This window comes from Alligator mississippiensis, chromosome 1 (assembly GCF_030867095.1).
Source record: "Alligator mississippiensis isolate rAllMis1 chromosome 1, rAllMis1, whole genome shotgun sequence".
NCBI lineage: Eukaryota > Metazoa > Chordata > Crocodylia > Alligatoridae > Alligator > Alligator mississippiensis.
This window is the reverse complement of record NC_081824.1, coordinates 48,729,950-48,749,779: the sequence shown is the minus strand read 5'-3', so window position 1 is coordinate 48,749,779 and position 19,830 is coordinate 48,729,950. Positions and strand designations below refer to the sequence as shown.

General features: G+C 40.6%; 1 protein-coding gene across 3 annotated transcripts in view; it reads right to left on the bottom strand.

Moving 5' to 3' along the window:
• MLIP (muscular LMNA interacting protein) overlaps nucleotides 1-15,544 on the bottom strand; it is a 226,738-nt gene extending 211,194 nt beyond the window's left edge. The window contains exon 1 of one of the 3 annotated variants that reach the window (XM_019497110.2): nucleotides 15,376-15,544. In XM_019497110.2, coding sequence (XP_019352655.2) covers nucleotides 15,376-15,438 — 63 coding nt within the window. In that variant the 5' untranslated portion in view covers nucleotides 15,439-15,544. The remainder of the gene's footprint in view (nucleotides 1-15,375) is intronic. The other 2 variants (XM_019497102.2, XM_019497099.2) reach the window with 2 other exon arrangements.
• Nucleotides 15,545-19,830: the final 4,286 nt, after the last annotated feature.

Sequence of the window (19,830 nt, the reverse complement as noted above, 5' to 3'; positions counted from 1 at the left end):
CCAATCAGTGGCAGGAGGAAAAATGATGTCATATTTAAAACTGAAGTTTTTGCCTCCCTGTTGATCAGGACTGAGCCACAGTCAGGCCTCTCCAGCAGTCAGTGGGGGCAGGGGGAGGGGCAGGGGAACCTGCAAGACTAAAGGAACCACAGTCTACCCCACTTCCACCATGAATGCGGTAGGTCACTAGCAATCAGCATCTTAAGTAGAGAAGCAGTTGTTTTCAATACCTTTATGTAAACCTAGAAGTTGATTCATAACAACCCAAATGGGAAATATTTTGATCTAGAAAATTAAGTGTTGCACTAGTTCCCTTCATTATATAGCCATGATTTATCCCTTAAGAAAGCCCTTCCTGTTCACTGAATGATATAGATATGTGAAATGAAATATGAAAATAGTATGTGATGCCATTAAAGAAAATATTACAATGAAATATATTGACAGGAAGGATTGAAATAACATTGTACGAGCAATCTTATTTACATTTGAGTATTTGACTTTGTACGGACAATTTAAAATAATGGGTTCTGAAGAATGGAATTGCAAAGTTTCATATTACAATTTGGGTTGTAAATTAAAAGCAAACTGTTTAGTTGAATGTTTTTGAAAATCCCAATGTTATTACTGAGTTTCATTTTCTCCTTACCCTCATCATTACTTAAGAATTTAATTTATATTTACCTTAGGATAAAACAGGTTGTGGAGTTTCTGTATAACTGCTGCAGGAAGTACAAACTGAGATCAGATTCACTAACCTGAAAATTCAGCCAACGGTAGCCAGGGTCTTTTCTGCACAGCCTCTCCCAGCTGCAGAGCCTTGCTCTACATACACTGATCAGTGCCACTTCTTTCCTACACTGTACTAGCCAATCTGAGGACTTGTCGTGGAGTAGCAATTGTGCAATTTACCACCACAGTTTTTCCATAGGTAGATTTATCTGTCCACAGAAAACCCTCTCCAGTCTGGCAAATGACAAGAGGATCTGAATGAAGCTCAAAGACTTTATTAGAAATTACATTAAGATTGTTCATTCCTTTCACAGTATCAGTTATATCAGTAGCTTTTATGACATTTTGTATCATCTCAAATATATTCGACAGGGTTTTGAACTTAGTTAGGCATGTGAAAATGCAGAGTAATTTCCATAAAAACAATCTAGGTTTACATTTGTTTAACTGAGATCAAACACTATCTCACTGAGTAATTACATTTGGTAATTACTGGAGCCAAACACCTATTACATGAAAGGTTTGTCTGATTGAAAGACAAAACCCATTCTTTATTGTTGGAATTCTGTATAGAATCATAGAAAATTAGGGCTGGAAGGACATCAGGAGGTCATCTAGTCCAACCCCTTGCTCAAAGCAGGACCATCCCCAACTATATAATCCAAGGATCCATCCAACCTCTATGGGTAACCTGTTCAAGTGCTTTACTAGACTCCTAGTGAGAAAGTTTTTTCTAATATCTAATCTAAACTTCCCTTGCTGCAACTTGAGACCATTGCTCCTGCCACCACTAAGAAGAGTCTAGCTCTGTACTCTTTGGAACAACCCTTCAGGTAATTGAAGGCTGCTATTAAATCCCACCTCAGTCTTCTTTTCTCCAGACTAAATAAACCCAGTTCCTCAGTCTCTCTTCATAAGTCATATGACACAGCCCCCTAACCATTTTCACTGCCCCCTAGTAGACGGTGGCAGAGCCAGCAGGGAAGAGGGGAGAAATGTCCCACTCTTACCCCCTTCCTTACCTGTGATGTGTCCAGGATTCACCCAGATGGTGAGACCCTCCAGGTGCTGGGAGAAGAGGGCTGGGGCCATCCCTCACTCCCGGCTGTGCTGGAGAGATCAGTTGGGTTGGGTGCTGGTGGCAGAGGTGCATACCTATGTAAGCAGCTTTTCTGATTGGGGGTGGGGCTGGGGCCCTGCACCATCTCTAGTCCTGGGCAGCTGGCCCACTAATCAGAGCCTGGACATTCCCTTGACAGGGATTACCAGCCCCAGCTGTGCAGTGGAAGCAGCTTGCAATTGGAGTGAAGAACCAGTGGGAAGCCCCCAAAAGCCCCTGGATCTGAGGCATGGTGGCGAGCAGACTCTAGATTGGGGGGAGCACCAAACAGATGAGGAGCAGCTGAGCTGTTCACCTTTTGTTATACTTATTCAGGATGGACTCTTGGGTATTCCAGGAGCCAGATCCGGTGCTTTCAGCTATGAGACTGGGACCAAATAAGACTTTAAATATTGGTATTGAATGATTGCAGACCCCTCCTAAGGGCCTGAGTCCTAAAGACTATATTACACTGGAGGATTGAGTCAGGAGTATAGAGGTTGGAGGAACTCCCATTCAGGCCCCTAAGGCCCATTTACTGATCCAGAGGGCCACAGTGGTATAAGGGACTGGTGGTCTCTGCTCCTTTTCCCTCCATGGTTTAAGACTATTCCCAGGCTGAACACCACCTCCTGTAATTTTTCCATCTAAGTCGTGGTAGGTGAAACCAAGTCAGGACTAGGACAGCCTCACCCAGAGGAGGGAATATCCCAGCACCACCTTGTCAAGGTTTGGACTAGCCCGGTCACCGAGACATTCGTAGCCTGCCCTTGGAGGTCAGCAGCAACTCAGTGACATAGACTCTCTCCAATTTGTCTCCATCTTTTCTGTAGTGGGGGCCCAAAACTGGAAACAGTACTCCAGATGTGACCTCAAAAGTGCCAAATAGAGGGAAAGAATCACTTCCTTCAGTCTGCTGACAACACTCCTACTAATGCAGGTCAGTACGCCATCAGCCTTTTTCACAACAAGGGCACACTGTTGGCTCATATTAAGCTTATCGTCCACTGTAACACCCAGGTCCTTTTCTGCAGAACTGCTGCTTAGCAAGTCAGTCCCCAGCCTATACCAGTAGTTGGGATTGTTCCACCCTATGTCCAGGACTTTGCGCTTCTCTTTATTGAACTACATAAGACTTCTTTTGGTCTAATCCTCCAATTTCTCTAGGCCCTACCCTCCGGTACTTTTACTACTCCCCGCAGCTTGGTGTCATCTACAAACCTGCTGAGGGTCCATGCTATTCCATCTTCCAGGTCATTCATGAAGATATTGAACAAAACCAGCTCAAGGACTGATCCCTGGAGCACTCCTGTTGATACTGCCAACTAGACATTGAGACATTGATTACTACCCGTTTTGAGCATGATGTTCCAGCCAGTTTTCTATCTACCTTACAGTCTATTCATTCAATCCATACTTCCTTGGCCTACTTGCAAGAATGTTGTGGGAGATTATCAAAAGCCTTGCTAAAGTCAAGGTATATTTTATCCACTGTTCCCCTACATCCACACAGTCAGTCATCTCATCATAGAAGGAAATCAGGTTGGTCAGGCATGACTTTCCCTTGGTGAATCCATGCTGACTGTTCCTAATCATCTCCTTCTCCAAATGCTTAGACATGGATTCCTGGAGGATCTACTCCATGATTTTTCCAGGAACTGGTCTGTAGTTCCCTAGATCCTCCTTCTTCCCTTTCTTAAAGATGGGTACCAGATTTGCCCTTTTCCAATCACCTGGGACCTCTCCTGACTGCCAAAAGTTTTCAATGATAATGGCTAGCAGCTCTCCAGTCACATCGGCCAACTCCTTCAGCACCCTCGGGTGCATCACATCGAGCCCCATAGACTACCACACCTCCAACTTTTCAAAATAGTCCCTAACCTGTTCTGTCACCACTGTTGACTGCTCATCTCCTCCCCAAACTGTGCTGCCAGGTGCAGTAGTCTGGGAACTGACCTTGCCTATGAACACTGAGGTGAAAAAGGCATCAAGTACATCATCCTTTTCCTCATCATCCGGGGTCACTAGGTTGCCTCCCCATTCAGTAAGGGACCCACACTTCCCCTGATCTTCCTCTTGTTGGTGACATACTTGTAGAAACCCTTGTTACCCTTCATGTCCCTTACTAGCTGCATTATGTGCACTCCTTTCTAAAATCAGCTATTTCTGTTATTTGGGTATAAATGGAGAGAACAGTTTGGGTCACTGTATCTATTCTGAATCACCATTTGTGAGTTTGTCACTTGTGTGATTTTCACTTAACTCAACAATGTTTGACTTTTGTGTTTATTTCAAAGTGCATTTACTGAGAAAAGATATTAAGTTATTTTGGGTGTTTATACCTGTGCTCTGGGAGCCGAGGGAAGTGGGGCAGCACTTTAATTAGATCTTTAGTTAAAGTGCACAGAGCATCACATCTATCAGCATCCCCATGCTGAAAAATGGCAGCAGCGGTGCTTTAACTGAAGCCCATAGAATGAGCTTTAGTTAAATTGCCTTGCCACCATTTTTCAGTGCATGCTGGAGTCTGCTGGAGCGTTGTAATTATGATACTCCAGCAGACTTGATAAATCAAGTATGCTCCAATGCATGTGTATAGGTGCCATTTGTTATTACTTTATATAGAAAATGTAAAAACATTACAGAGAAAAGCTTGATTATAGGCAACCCTCTAAATCTTATGAGAAATAGTAAAATATAAATAAATGTGCTGTCCATAAATTTTTTTAATGTATGCAACCTCTTACAATTACAATTTTCAATCCATTCAGCAGGTAAGCAAGTTTTGATGTCTCTTTGAAGAATCGCCAATTCAAAGTACTTGAAGTGAATCGAATTGATTTATTTCACATGATTTAAAAAACCATAATCTCAAACTCCCTGGGTTTTCTGGAGGTTTGTTTTTTGGGTTTTTTTGGTCGTGGGGGGGGTGGGGGGGGTTGGTATATTTGATACCCCAATGTTCTTTCATGGTCAAGGCACAAACACTAACAGCCAAGAAAGAATACTGATGATTCAATTTGTCTCTCAGAGACAAATGTGAAATTGGCATTTCAAATTTCTGTAAAGTCAGTCAGTTCTGCAGTACAAATATATTTTGTTATGCTCAATTCAGAATACAAAAAGCTTCTATCTATCAAAATTCCAAATGACTCTAAAGCAGTTGAACAGAATTAATTTTTCATCTAAATTCAGCTAGTCAGCTTTTTCTTTGCTCCAGTAAAATCTTCAAGAGTGGATTTACATGAGTTCAACCTATGTTACATTAATCCATTTTGAAGTCTACTAACTAGGGATGAATGCAGTTAAAAAAAAGGAAAGATGTTTTCCAGGAAAGGACTAGGAGTCGGCACTGCTTGCCATAGTCTACGCTATGGAAATGCTGCAACAATCATATCTCACTCCTGAATAACATGATAATGTATTTACTACTGAAAGTTTTCCATTACAGCCATTCCATTCAAGGAAGGCATTATAATTAAAAAATATAGGAGATCTTATGAAAAAATAATTAAGATGTTAGCAGTAACATAACAAGAGCTGTGCCAGAGGGCATCCACTCCAGGCACTGATTTAGGGGGGAGCCAGAATGATGGCCCCCAGGGACTTATGGCTCCAGGGTTTGCTGAAGCTGGCATGTGGAAACAGCAGCCCTGAGCCCCTGCTGGGTTGGCTGCTAGAGCACCACGTGCAGTGCTCCTATATCGCTGCAACAGCACCCAGGGTCTTTGAATCTCTGGGTGAGGTAAGACTTTCTCAGAAGCCTCCCTGCTGCCTTCCCCCCACCTCTCCACCCCCCCCCCCCACATCTGAACACCCTCCTTTTCCCCCCTCCACATGCCCAGAGTACCAAAATAGCTTGGATGATGTCTTGTAACAGGCACTGAATATTACAAGCACATAGTTTGGTATGTACCATGTGTACTGTGTTAAGACGCAATAAAAAATTAAAAATAAGGATAAACATTTCTGGTGGGAATTGACATCCCTTCACACAGAACCTGCTGAAGTCTGATGAACAAATCTAGGTTCAGCAGATTTGGTTACATAGCACTGCATTATAGCGCAGTAATGCTTTCAAATCTCAGCTATGACAATATGGGATCCTAAGTGTACCAGGTTTTGTCCTGCTCTCCAGTTGGATTGGTGCAGATTAATGAGTTGGGAGGCCCAGGGAGGTAATAGTTCATACAAGATTACTTACCTCGGCAGTCAGGATCCAACTGGTTAGGCAGAAAAAATGCTGTACCTGTTTCCTGCCATACACAGAATACTCTGCTCAGCTAGTGTTGTCAGAGACCTCCAGAGCAATGGATCTTGGACTTCCAATAGAACTGGTTGAAACAACTTTGACAAAAATAAAGCAATTTTTTATTTATTTTTGACAAAAAGATTTATTCATACTTCTCTTGCCTCTCACCTGGACGATAGCAAAGCAACATACCCAAGCAAAAAGTCTTCAGTGAATAAGCCGTGCTTGTGCTCTGTTCTTTGCATTGGCTTCCCATAAAATATTCAATGAAGTTCAAAATCTTGGTGCATATCTTAAAAGGCACAGCATGGGCTCAGGATATCTAAAATACAACCTAAAGCTCTGAGAGGAAATTTCAGTAAATAATTCCTCTCCTCCAATACTGGAACTTACTATAGTAACAGTGAGCACTAGGGCTGTGCGAAGCTTCAGTTTCTGATTCGATTCAGAGGAGATTTGGCCCAATTTGGTGGTCCCCGCACCTGGTACCTCGAGGTATGTAGGAAAAACATTTAAAGCTGTGTCTATGTCCGAATTGCTGATTCTCCAAATCAGCATCAAATCTTCAGATTTGAATTCAGCCAAATCGAACAGGGGACAGTGATCTGAATCAATTAATTGAATTGCTGTCCCTGATTCGGGCTGAATCCGAATCCAAATTGAATAAGACCCATTTCACACAATCCTAGTGAGCATGTCTACAAGTTCATTAATGTACCTTAGGTACTGCACATTTAATTTAGTCACTGCACAGTAGTGTCAGTGAATGATTTTTTTAGCAACGCTCACTGTGCATTAGCCTAATACCCGTGCGCAGTAGGCTATTAGCACGGTTAATAACTGCTATGCTGTTATTAGACTAATGCACAGTAAGCTTCTCTGTGTAGACATACCCAGTAAAGCTGTCCGGTGTCTGTTCAGGACACAGGACTTCCTTGGGGGCGTCTGAAACCTTGGAATGAGCTCTTCCTAGAGCTAAGAACCATTACAAAACCTTGTGTTCCGAATGCAAACTCCATTTCTTTCAGCTCTCCTTTCTTAGCATAAATACACAGCTACATGAATATTTGAAAAAAAATCCATATCAAGACAGAGCCATTGCTTATGCATCTCCCCCCTGAGAATAGGATGAGAAAACAACACCATATGCTATAATGTTAATGCATGAGTGGAAGTCTCTCAAATACCATGATCAATGTGGTATAGAAATGTGTAGAGAATGTAAAAGAAGATATCCAGCAGCTTTTTGAGGATTGAGCTTGCTGATAGCACTTCCTAAATAAAGTTCACTTATTCCCATCTGGGAACTTGAAAAATATCATTCAAGTTGCTACACAAAGCTTGACAACTACATGTCACTCAAATAGCACCATCATTGTATCAGAGACTACAGAGTAGATCATGCTCTCAAAAGCTTTCACACAACCTTGTATAAAAGGGTCGTGGGTTTTTTTTCTGAACTAAGACAACCCAAAACATAGCATATGTGTTTCAGAAGGTTACTATCTAAAATTCACTTTGGCTTAATTATTAAGATCTGCAATATATAGATATAGGTATAGATATACCTGTAACATTTCAGAATTAAGTTAGAACTAGAACCTTTGAAAGTTTTGATCCTGAGTTACCCATCCACCAGGTTAATATCAGGCAAAGTAACTCGGGTATGTGACAGTCTCTGTAAATAGAATATGGAAATATTTTTGCTTCATTTACTAGATGTAATAAATATTATATTGAAATCACAGCTTTCCTACAGTCCACCAGCACCTTCCTTTTACATTAATCATCTCCCTTCTCTCATTACCTGTCAAGTAATTCTATTGCCCAAAACTTTATTTCAAAGTGTATTAGTGACAGACTTGAAACAACTATTGCTGTAACACCGAGAAGGGAGATTTGTTTATACAAGAGCTATTTTGAGGACTTGATCTTTATTATAGGGCAGTTTCACTACCTTGGGTTAAAGAAGCATTAGGGATGAGAAACAGAAAAACAAAAATTTCATCTTTCTTGAAACCTATACTCCTCAAAAATGCCAGCACATGACACAGAAAACTCCACAAATACTGCCTTATTTATAACTTCATGTTCCTCAAGAAACGTGTGACCTTTCCCAGCATTCTGGATGCTTCACAGTCCAGCTTCTGGCTGGTACACAGCACAAGCTGTATCTTCCTGTTACATTCTATATATCTTATATGTATGCAAGACGTGTTATATTTTACTGTTAAATTCTCTACATTCTTCTTTATAATGGATCACATTGTGATACTAATCCTGACTTCCTATGCTGTAAGCAGATGTCTCACGTGAAGCAGTCCCGATTGATCAATCAAAACCCGGGACTAAAAGGAGTGGTAGAGCCCTTTGTAGGCTTAGCCCTTCTAAGCTGTGTTGCTACTCTTTTGCCAGTAGATGGCCAAGGAGACCAGACAGCCTGACAGACTTGTGCCTGGGCTGACTGGCAATTAACTTGAATAAATCCTGATAAATGTACAGGCCTACGAAGTGGTGCCCCCAGTTTGTAAGAGGCAGCATGTTCTCTCTCTTCACAGGTATTTAAAGCAAAGCAATGGGTGTAACCATCTGTAGGATCCAGGCACAAAAGGTTTACTCCCTGGAGAAATGCTCACACCCCTGGAGTATGCTTTGCTGCACAATGGTGGCTCCAGTCTCTCTTCATCTCAATTTACAACTAGCACTAGTTCCTACAAGGCTTCTTTAATAACACCCAAATATTCTCCCTCTTCAGCTTCTATATGAGACCAATTAGTAGATACTTCAAAGAATCTGCTGCCCAGAATGTGCCATTGACACCTATCTGGGTCTCTCTTTTCCACAGAAACAACACCTTAAGGACTGAAATCCACTTTAAGGATTTCAACAATGCCTGAATGTAATTAGCATCTGTCTTAAACTCATTTGAGAGAAGAATGAAGTGATAGTGATTAGATACAGGAAAAAAGACTTTAAGGTCTAACAAAGATCCTGTCTGTTACCCTTACTTGTCAAGACTGTGCAAAACTTTGGTGCTGTTTGATTTATTACTAAATGTTGACATAGAGACAGTGTCACTGATGCTGAAAACATTATTCCACTTTGCAACTTGCTGAACGTTTGCCCCTTACTCCTGGATAGTGATCTGCTATAGCAATTTCTGTTTCTACACCTCCAGGCACTATTACTATATCTTACCACCCTTGGGTCTGCAGGGGTTAACAATACAGAAGCTTTAGTGTGTACATTAGCCCACCTCTTCAGTGGGGCTGACAATCTCAAGCACAACATTTTTGTACTCGTACATTCCTATGCTCTCGTTCTATTCCCATTTCTAGTTTCAGACCTTGGTCTGCTCTTCAAGCCATCAAGAAATAATGCCCGTTACTGGACTGACAATCTATGATTATCGAGGCAGTTATATTTTCTAAGGACAAAACAACTCAGAAAATCCCATGCAGCACGTGGAGCTATATGTAGATAAAGCATCTTCAAATGAGAGAGAGCAGTAACTATGATACAGGCTCCCCAAACAAAGGTCAGGTTAATCCAGAAGTGGGTAAAATATGGCCCACAGACCAACCTGGGTTGCCAGGTGTTTCTATCTGGCCAGCAGGCCATCTCTGGGAGCCAAAGGCAGTGTTGTGCCCCACACCGATCTGCTTTGCCGCAGCCAGGGCTGGGCCAGGCTGTGCAGCGCACAGACTCCTCCACATGCCCCCCCCTCCCCCAACTCAACTTCCTGTTGGCACTGCAGCTGGGCAGTCCTGGCACTGCAGCTGCCAGCAGCCAGGCCCACATGGGATGGGGTGCAATGCAACACGATGATTAGCTACCCCATCCGCCCTCCGACCAGTCGTAATGAGCTGCCACTATCATGGCACCTCTATGAAGTGAGTCCATGCCATCCATGGAGGGGAGGGGGCTAGGCCGGGGGCAGCTGCCCTCAACTTTCCTGGTGCAGCCCTCGCTCCTCAGGCTCCCAGCAGTGGCATCTCCCTGCCCCCCTCTCTGGCCCTCAACAGCTCACCAAAACTCTTTAAGTGGCCCTCCAGCCCAAACAATTGTCCGCCCCCAACTTAGTCTGAAATCTGAGCGACTTTAGACCTGACTACAAAACTGTCCTCTTTGATAAACTTGAAAGGGTCGCGCACACACACACACACACACACACACACACACCCTGCAGGTGGTATACACTAGACATACTTATTTAGAATCTGATATACAATGCTGAGACCAAGTCTTCTCTATAAAATATTAGACGATAGAAGCCAAGGGACAAAGATGGATGCTGATAAACTAGAAAGATTTTTCATTCAAACTCCTTTAAATTTAACATTTCATATAATTGGCATTTGTGTTTTCTCCAGTCTTCCAAATCATGGTTCTTACTGGTACTGTCAACTTTCTACATACACGCACACACACATGCACTCACACTCATCAAATTGACACTAACTTCAACTGTGCATTTTATAATGTGCTCACAAAACCACAAAGGAATAAAGGAGTATCTGACCTTGGACTCTGTCCAGTAGATTCAAAAGTATCAAAAGAATCCCAAAAAATGTTACAATTTTTTCTGTATCACAATTTCCCTTATTATCTCATGCAATTATACAACAGTAACTTAGTGCCAAAATTATTAGATCAAACTTTCACAATCTATTAAACTAAACTAAGAAGTTTAATGAATGAGATTCCTCATAAAACAACTGCAGGATTAGCCTATGTTAAAATAAGTAACATAATCATTTCAGGAACCTATGTAACCTACAGGAAGTCTCCAGTTCAAGGTTTAAGTGCATTTTATTGGATAAATGCTAAAAGAAATTTTTGAGCAGTTAATTGATTTAATATAGAAATTAATTTCTCCTATGTGGCATCCATAGCATGATTCCCCCCCTGTGCATGGTACATCATCTCTCTCATACAACATTCTAACTGAAATTATTTTGGATCTGCCAAAAGGAAAAAGGGCATGCAGTTGGAGGGAGGGTTGAAACAACCATATTTTTGTGTGACCTCGATCTCATTCTTCATTGACTAGCATAAGCAGAGTCCTGGGAATGATGATAGACAGAAGCAGATCTAATTGGGCGGAGGGCACCTCATTGATGTGAGGAGAGAGATCACAGCAGAGATTGGCAGCTGAGAACAGAGATCTCAGCAGCAGAGATCTCACTGTAACATGCACTACATAGTTGGAAGGTGGCCTAACCACATCACCATGTACCTGCTCTGGATCTGTGAATGATATAAACACGAGCTGCAAACAACAGAGTGTATATTTATTACTGGGAGAAGTGAATGGGCAGCTCCAACTCCTGCTGATTCCAAAGCATTTTCGTTTTCTCTGAGTCAGAACGTACCCCATGTTCCCCAACCTTCAACTTCTTTTGAAGAATTAGTTCTTCTATCAGGGGTCCTTGCCATCTAGCAAGAGGCACAGCCTTAAGATTAACTGTGGGTATAGCAGATAGGCAGCACAGTAAATCTGTTCTGCTACTGACATTGAGATAGCCTCGAACAGCTAGACAAAGGGACTTTTCACAGAAGCAAGCACACAGTTTAAGATCCTTGGATAGTAGAGCTAATAATTACCTATCATTGTAATAATTGTATAAACTTCTACTCATATCTGAGAGACTTGTGAAGATCTTCCAGATGGGAGTGAAGAATCATGGAGTTTCCTGAAAAAACTACAGGCAGTCCTTGGACTTATGACAAGATTGGTTCCTGAAAAACATGTCTTAAGTCAAAAAGTTGTAACTCGGAACCAATTTTCTCATAAGAAACAATGTTATAAATGGGGATTGATTCCTGAACCAAGGACCGATAGCCTATTTTCACAAAAAATACCCCAGAATTTTGTACTCGATCAATTATAGATGAGTAATATAGCTACATTAATATATTTATATTGTAAATAGCAATCATATTGATTTGAAAGGACTCCTTTGAGGTGACTTTGCTGGACTTTTTGAAGGGCTCTTGGCTGGAGTCTTCTCAGGAGTCTTGGCTGCAGGTTTTTCTGGAGTCTTGTCTGCCTAAAGAAAGTGTCCAAGGAAGTTTGGACAGATGTTCTTCAGGGGAATGGGCAATGCAGTGAACTTGTTCGCTGGCATAGCATCACATTGGATCAAGCCTTGTAAAGTCAAAACTGACATCAGAAAGTTGAAACAGGGTGTCAATTTATAAATGTTGTAAGTGCAAAACATTGTAACTTGAAACGTTGTAAGTCAAGGACTGCCTATACTGAGTATGTATAGCCACATATCACTAAAATAACTAGGGTCCCACTAGCATGTCTCAAGTATGTTGGTGACCATGGAGGTTGGCTAAGAATGTGAGAACATGGAAACAAGGGTATTTGCTGCTAGTCTGATACTCTGTCGTTTTAAGAAACCTTTGTGTACCCTCCAAAACAAACTTAATTCTCTTCTGCTTTGCAGTAGGAGTTCTTGCTATACCCCTTTGGACTGGTTCACTGGCTCCTCAGAGCATGGAGCTTTTGTACTTCATTGTTGTTGTCAGAAAGATATTGTTACCTAGGGTCTGCAGCCTCATGAAAGCTGGAGTCAATGTGGGGGAGGAGGAGTAAGGCAAACGACCTCTGATCCTGCTGCCACTGACCAGAGGACAATGGCCCAAATTGAACTCCCCTTTAGGAAAGTAAGTAGAGGAATAGTTTCAAATGTCGTCTGGCTGAGGATGATTAGAACCAAGTGCCCCCTATACACTAGGCAATGAGGCTAAAAGGTGTAAGCTCTCTTTTTTTGCAATGGAGTTAGACACCTTTCAGGAGGAGAAGGGGTCATGGGCTCAGATCTAGAAGTGGCCCATAGATAGTTCAGACTTTCCACTATAAGTGCTTCTAGTCTGTCTAAAGATGAAGTTGGATTTGAGCTAATGTGAATAAGGTAAACAACATCCAGGACCCCTGAAGACCAGAAGTAAGTGACAGCCGGGTCTCTACAAGTGCTATTAAGGTGAAGGAATAAACTGAGGTATATATCTCACTGCAGTTTATTGCTCCTAGGTGCCGTGTTTATACATGTGCCTGGGACCACAGCAAGTTGAGCTGGGTTGGAGCAACGCCACCTAGCAGGGGGCCCAGAAGATCAGTCTGCAAGCCCAGGGTTGCTCTGCCACAGCTGAATGTCCTGCAAAGGGGCAGAGCTAGCCAGCAGACAGCCCCCACACTGAAAAACCCTCATCTCCAAGCCAGATCTTTCAGTGTCTACATATGCATTGCTGTGGAGTAAAGAACTCTGCTGCAGGATAGTACTTGTATTTACAAAATACAAGTAATATCTTGTGGGGGAGTTAATTAGTTCCCTCAGTCCTAATAGCATCACATGTGTAGACAGTGACATTTTACTGCAGAGCTAATTAGGCAGCTCTGTAGTAAATGTCTCATGTAGATGTACCCAGCAAGTAGAATACGAATTATGATTCTGAGTTCATCCTACAGTATTTAGGTACTGCAAATTGGGTCTGCACCCCTTCCTCCTTTTCTTGAATCTTTTTCTATTATAGACTCGTACTTTGTCTTTCATGCTGATCTCCATCCCACACTCCCTCCTCTCCTACTTTTGCGGATTTGCTTCATATTTTGGTTTGGTTCTAGCTGACTCCAGATATTGCTTGAGAGAGGCAAATAATAATCCACTGAACTGCAACCTTTTCCAGTAGCACATGCTATCATTTGGAGAATAACTCTAATGCTATTTCAAGCAAAGCATGCAGTTTTCTTCCAATCCACATATTCATTGGCTTAATTTGTTTTCTCTCCATGGCTTCTCTTTTCTTCACCATTCATTTACCCAAAAAGTCAAGACTAATTTAGAATACTGAAAAAGCCACAGAAAGATTGTGTGTTACCTCTTAAGGAACACAGTGTAAAATTGCTTTAAATGCATTACTTTTTTGACCATATTTTTCTAGTGTGGTAAAGAGTAAAGTGGGACATAGACAAGTTGCAAAATGTAATAAAAACCTTTCCACTAACTGGGAGGGATACTATCTTTTATTGAATCATCATACAATATTTCTCCCACAGGACTTAAACAAAGCTACAAAAGATACATTCTTTGAAACTTTTCCAACAGCTTTTATAAATCATATCATTATTTTAACCTTCAGTGTGTTTTCCTTACATCTTACGCATCATAGCACAAATGAGATTCAGAATAACATATTCGGAAATGCCTGAAGTGTCCATAAATTAAATTAATGAGAATAAAAAAACTTTGAACTGCTTAACAGAGCTCCCAGTATTTAGCATAAAATGCGAGCATCAATGTGATCTGCAAACTTCTTTAAATAATACTTTTAAAATAAACATTACATTTCTTGGTTAAAAAACACATACAGTTGAAGCAAGGGAACATTTCATTTGAAACCTGCCTACACGTCCTGTCAAATCTATCTTGCCTCAGCTAGGCTACACTGCATTTTTAAATACAACTTATAGCCAAATTTCCATGGCTTCATTCATATCAAGTCTCCATATAGAGTCTCTCCCTATACGGTCTCATGTAAATGGAGCCCCTTAAGGAATAAGTTACTACAAAATATGAGAACCAACTGGCCTATTGTAAAGTGAAGCAATCAAACCATAACACAATAATAATATTACTTTGATACTCAAGATCATGATACCTTGCTTGCTTGTGTCTTAATAAAAGTGATTGTCATCTTTAAAGATGGCTTATTAGTTTGCTGAGTCAAGAATAACAAGTCATTTCATGATGTCAGAAGAATGACTTTTACTTTTAGCAACATCTATTTTGCATTGTATTTCAAACCTGTATTATTCAAAGATAAAACTGCATTTTTACCAGTTTCTTTTAGTCACCTATTTTGGTTTTATTACTCTTCAACTTTACAGTGAATACCAGCTAATGTGCCAATAAACCCATTCTTCACTAAATTTCATTTTTGTAAAATAAACTGGAAAGGCATGAAAATACTCTTTAAAAATAATTTGAGTGGGGGCAGAGGGTGTAGAAATCCTAATAGACTTGGTGTTGAGAGTTGAGCTATATTAGAGTTTTTACACTTTGCAAGCATACCAATCCTATTAATAAAATCCCATTCTTTCCACTGAAATGTATCAGCATAATTAATTTCAGCATAACCAAAGAAGTGCTAATCTTCAAGGTCACAGCCGGGAGGAAGCATGGAAATGCCACTGCAGCTTTTAAGGTGTAATAGCTGCTTTACATCTCCTCTTCACTAAGTTAAAAATGTTTGAAAAGTAAACTTGAACAACATGTCTTACCGTCAGTTTTTCTTTTAAGTTCTCTTTTGCTGGGATTTCCTTTTCATGTTTCCCTAACTCCATGTCCCAGAAAAAAAGTCTCAGATGCTGGGTAGAAGTGATTTAATCTGACTACATGTTAGATGTCACTGTATGTTTTAAGTTGTGAGACAGAACTCTATCAGGCAGCACTGGTGATAATTTCTGGTTAGCGAGTGTTTCCATTTATAGCTGTACAAAATTCACAAATAGAACCCCAGCGAGAAGGCAGACAGCTGGCCTCAGATAACAATAAATGTTGTTTTGGCATCAAAGTGAATCGTTTGACATGAGTACGGTTGTAACAGGGCACTAGTTATCTGGTCCCCCACAAAATAAACGTGTGCTTAAAGACTGCCTGAAAAGGACATGAAAATTAAAAGCTAAATCTTAGTAGAACTAATTCCTGTATGTAGAATTTACCAACTGAAATGATAGATATGATTAGCTTGTACTATATGATGTTACAGTAACTCTCAAAAAAACCAGAGCAACACTTGTAAAAGAACCCCTACACTGAGCTACTGAACTTTCCCAGATACCAGGGTCTAGTGTTAAACTTTCCCGTTAGAATGTAAGGTTACTGGATGCACGTATTCTCCTTTTCTAATAATAGAACATGCTATATTAAACATCTTGATCTTTTGACATGCAAAAAACACGGAAGTTTGTATCTGTACTACAAGTGTATCTGTATGAAATTCAGGAACAATCCAATAGGTATATACACTACATTTAAAGGCTCTTACTTTAGGGAGATGGATTGTGGGCTTTGAATGTTAGTTAACAATAGAAGAATAACCTGGCTCTGGTTCATGATGATAAAGTCAGGAGTCCAATATTAGAAACGGTGGTGGGAGGGAATTCTCTCTCTGGCTGTGCTGCAGAGTCCAAGGTTTACAACACACCCATTGGTTGCTACATCAACTAGGCCACTGTTAATGTCTTAGAAGAGATTCATATGCAAGGTTTGCTCCGCAGTTGGCAGTAACTGATAGGGATAGTTCAGATACAAACAGAGTTCCACTCTTCACCCCTTCTACCTCCCTCCACTGCACACCCCCCCCCCCCAAAAAACCCAACACATTACTGCTAGTAGATCAGAGGAGTCTCTTTGCTGACTTTGATCCATATCATAAAAATATAAAATAAAAGTTCCTATATAAAAACTGGTATCATAGGTTCCACATACCCGCTGACAGTATTAAGAAAAGGTCTATCCTAAGAAAGAACAACCTACCTCTTCCTGCTGAGAAACTAAGACCAGAAGCAGATTTATCTCAACATGGTTTTCACATTTTAGAGTTGTAATTCACATAATTTGGAAGTGACAGTCAAAACTCAGCACAATCCTTCCTGAAGTGCTGTCTTTTTTTATATGAATGGTAGCCACATGAACTTCAAATCCTCAAATGGGAAGACAAGAGTGCAAAAGAGTTCACTGACAATGGCCACCAAATTCATTAAAATTCACATTTCTCCTCCTCTGAGGTGTTGTTCATAACAAAGAATCATTTATTTCAACTTTCATTCATTGTCTTATGGTCTCTTTTACCACTCTAGTAGTGCAAGGTAATAGGTGGCGGGAAAGATTTAAAAAATACTTATCAGAGATGGACTATTAGAAAAAAATTAAAGTTGTAGACAAAAATTTCCCTCATTCTTTTTTATGGAAAAGTAAAAACCAAAAGGAACAAGTGACACAGAAAGAGGAAAATTATAGAATCTCTTCTCTTTCTATCAGGAAAGATACTAAAAGTCCATAGCTCAAATCTAAGCTGACTGTCTTAGATATCTCTTTGTATGAAGTGTGTCCTTATGGGAGGGACTAATACAAAACCCATGAACCGCTAATGTCTTCAAAATTGGGCTTAAGGAGGATTTAAGTACCAGCTTGTAATATATTGTTGCAAAGGGTGTGCATTTGACTGAAAGTCATTAATCTTCCCATGAAGTAGTTCCACAGAATGAGGCCAAAGTAGCAAGATGCTCCTTATTCTCCTCCAGACTTTCAAATTTGAGTATGCCTAGACCAAGTGGATTAGACAATTGTACCATCTGGTTTCTAAAAATTCTTATAGACAATAGAAAAAAAATGAAACAGCTCTCTTACTATTGATTTGAAGTTAGAGTTTGAAGGAGTTTGAAGTTAGAGAGAGTTAACAGCATGTCTTGAACAGAAACATTCTGCCCTTGTGCAGCAGAGTAAATAAATGTGCAGCAGTGTAATATACAGTCCACCCTGGAACCAAGGTTTCTGTTATCACTGCATCCTGGGTATCATGCAGCCAAATCCAAAAGAGCACTCGGGAACCTAACATGTAATTTTGGTGAAATTTTGCATCTTCTATCTTGATACCCTTCCAGGCACACTGAATGCCAAAAAATAATAATAATGTAGCAGTTTTTGGTGCTTTCCCAGAGCACAACTGGCATTGGTCCTAGGCTGACTATCTTAGATATGCTTATTACTGGCACGGAGCATGCCCAGCATCAGCTATATGATGTAGATATAGGTATAGGTATAAGTAGAGGAACAGGTTGTATTCAGCACATGCAAAGTGGAAGCAAACAGAGTCCCTAGCATGGTCAAACATAGTGGAGACATGCCTGCAGAAGAAAGTATTTTACCTGAAGGGTATGATACACAAGACATGACAAACCTCCCATCTATGCTAAGAAGGGAAAGGACTATGAAATACAAGATATATATACAGCTTGATGTTATAGCTATAGTAGTGAGGGACATGTTGTTCAGCTACAGAGTATAGCAAGATGTCTGCTGCATGATATCACAATTTCCATTATGACTGCATCTATCTGCACCATCATTCACATGACCATAATAAATAAGTACTTTTTCTATCCAAAAGAATCTTATGTCATCCTCAATCACTACGTCTTACTGGTAGAATTTATAATTAAAATAGAAAATAAGAGAACTAAATGAGAAAGCAAGCCTACATTTTGCTCTACAGACAATAAAGTTAGTAATTATCTAACCTCTGTGGAAAGTAAGCACAGTAGTGATGAGTTAGCTTCTGTGTCTAGCACTAGAGTCTTGTGTTCTATCCCAGTAAAAAGTAAGCATTAGTGAGGGAAGGTCTGATAATAACCTTGTGAGATGAACCATATATTGTTCTAGGAGTACATTCTCACTCCCATGCATTCTTTGGACCGGGGCAATGCATAGGGGGTGCATGCAGGTGCATGTGCACCCCCTGAGCGTGGCACTGCACCCCCTACAAAAAGGCACCACCAACACTGTTGGCAGTGTCTGTAGGCGGTTGCCACTCACCACCCTGCCTCCAACACTGCTGGTGGCATCTGTAGGTGGTTCATGATCTCCACTGATCACCGCTGATGCGGCTGGCAGTCGCTGCAGGTGGTCGCTGACCCTTGGTCAGCACTCACCACCCAGCGCTGACAGCCCCAGTGGCATCTGCAGGAGCTCCCCCACTTACTGCCACTATGCTCCTGCCACTCCTGCTGCTGTGCTCCCACCACTGCCATGCCCCACCAGACACCAGGGGCATGCGTCGTTCATGTTTTGGATTAAGGGAAATGTTTGAACCATTGTATTCATGAAGTAAAGACATTAATCAAGGATTTTCTAATATCCTGTGTGACTGACTTTCATATTCTGTATTCTAGTTTGTAAAGAAGAAAAAATATGCTTCCTGGGGTTCCAAATAAAATATATTTTATGGGCTTTTTCTCTACAAGTTATTGCACTGTTTAGAGTGATTTCTTCACACTATAGTCATGGTGCTTCTGGCAACCATTTATCTTTTTAGAACACAGCACCAAAATGTGAGCACATAGCAGGAGGCCAAAAGTATGATAAAAAAAATTGTTGCAATCCTAAAATAGCAGCAATTTATAGGTTACCAATTTAATTGGATATATTTTCTTGCCTGCTTAGTTCTTGGAGAAGAAAATAGGTTATTACTGTAATGATTCCTGTCTGTCACTGGGCCACATTTTCATTCACACAACTCTTATATATATATATATATATATATATATATATATATATATATATATATTTAATTGTTAACTATACAAATCCTCAAGGTCACAAATACATTGACATGCAACTGGAATCATAGCTCATATGTGGCATGTATCTAATCTGTGCCACCCTGTTTAATCTTCATGGTTTTCTTTTCATCTTCATCTATTGCATGCAGTTCTGGGCTCCACGTTTTTGAAAAGGCATGGAGAAGTTAGAAAGGGTACAGAGGCAGGCAACAAAATCGATAAAAGGCTTGGAAGACAAGCCATACAAATAGAGGTTTAAGAAAGTAGGTATGTTCAGCTTGCAGAAAAGACATTTAAGAGAGGACTTGATAGTAGTCTTTAAATATATGAAGGGCTACCATAAAGAAGAGGGAAAACACCTTTTCTCTCTTGCTTCAGAGAGGCTCTTTGAAG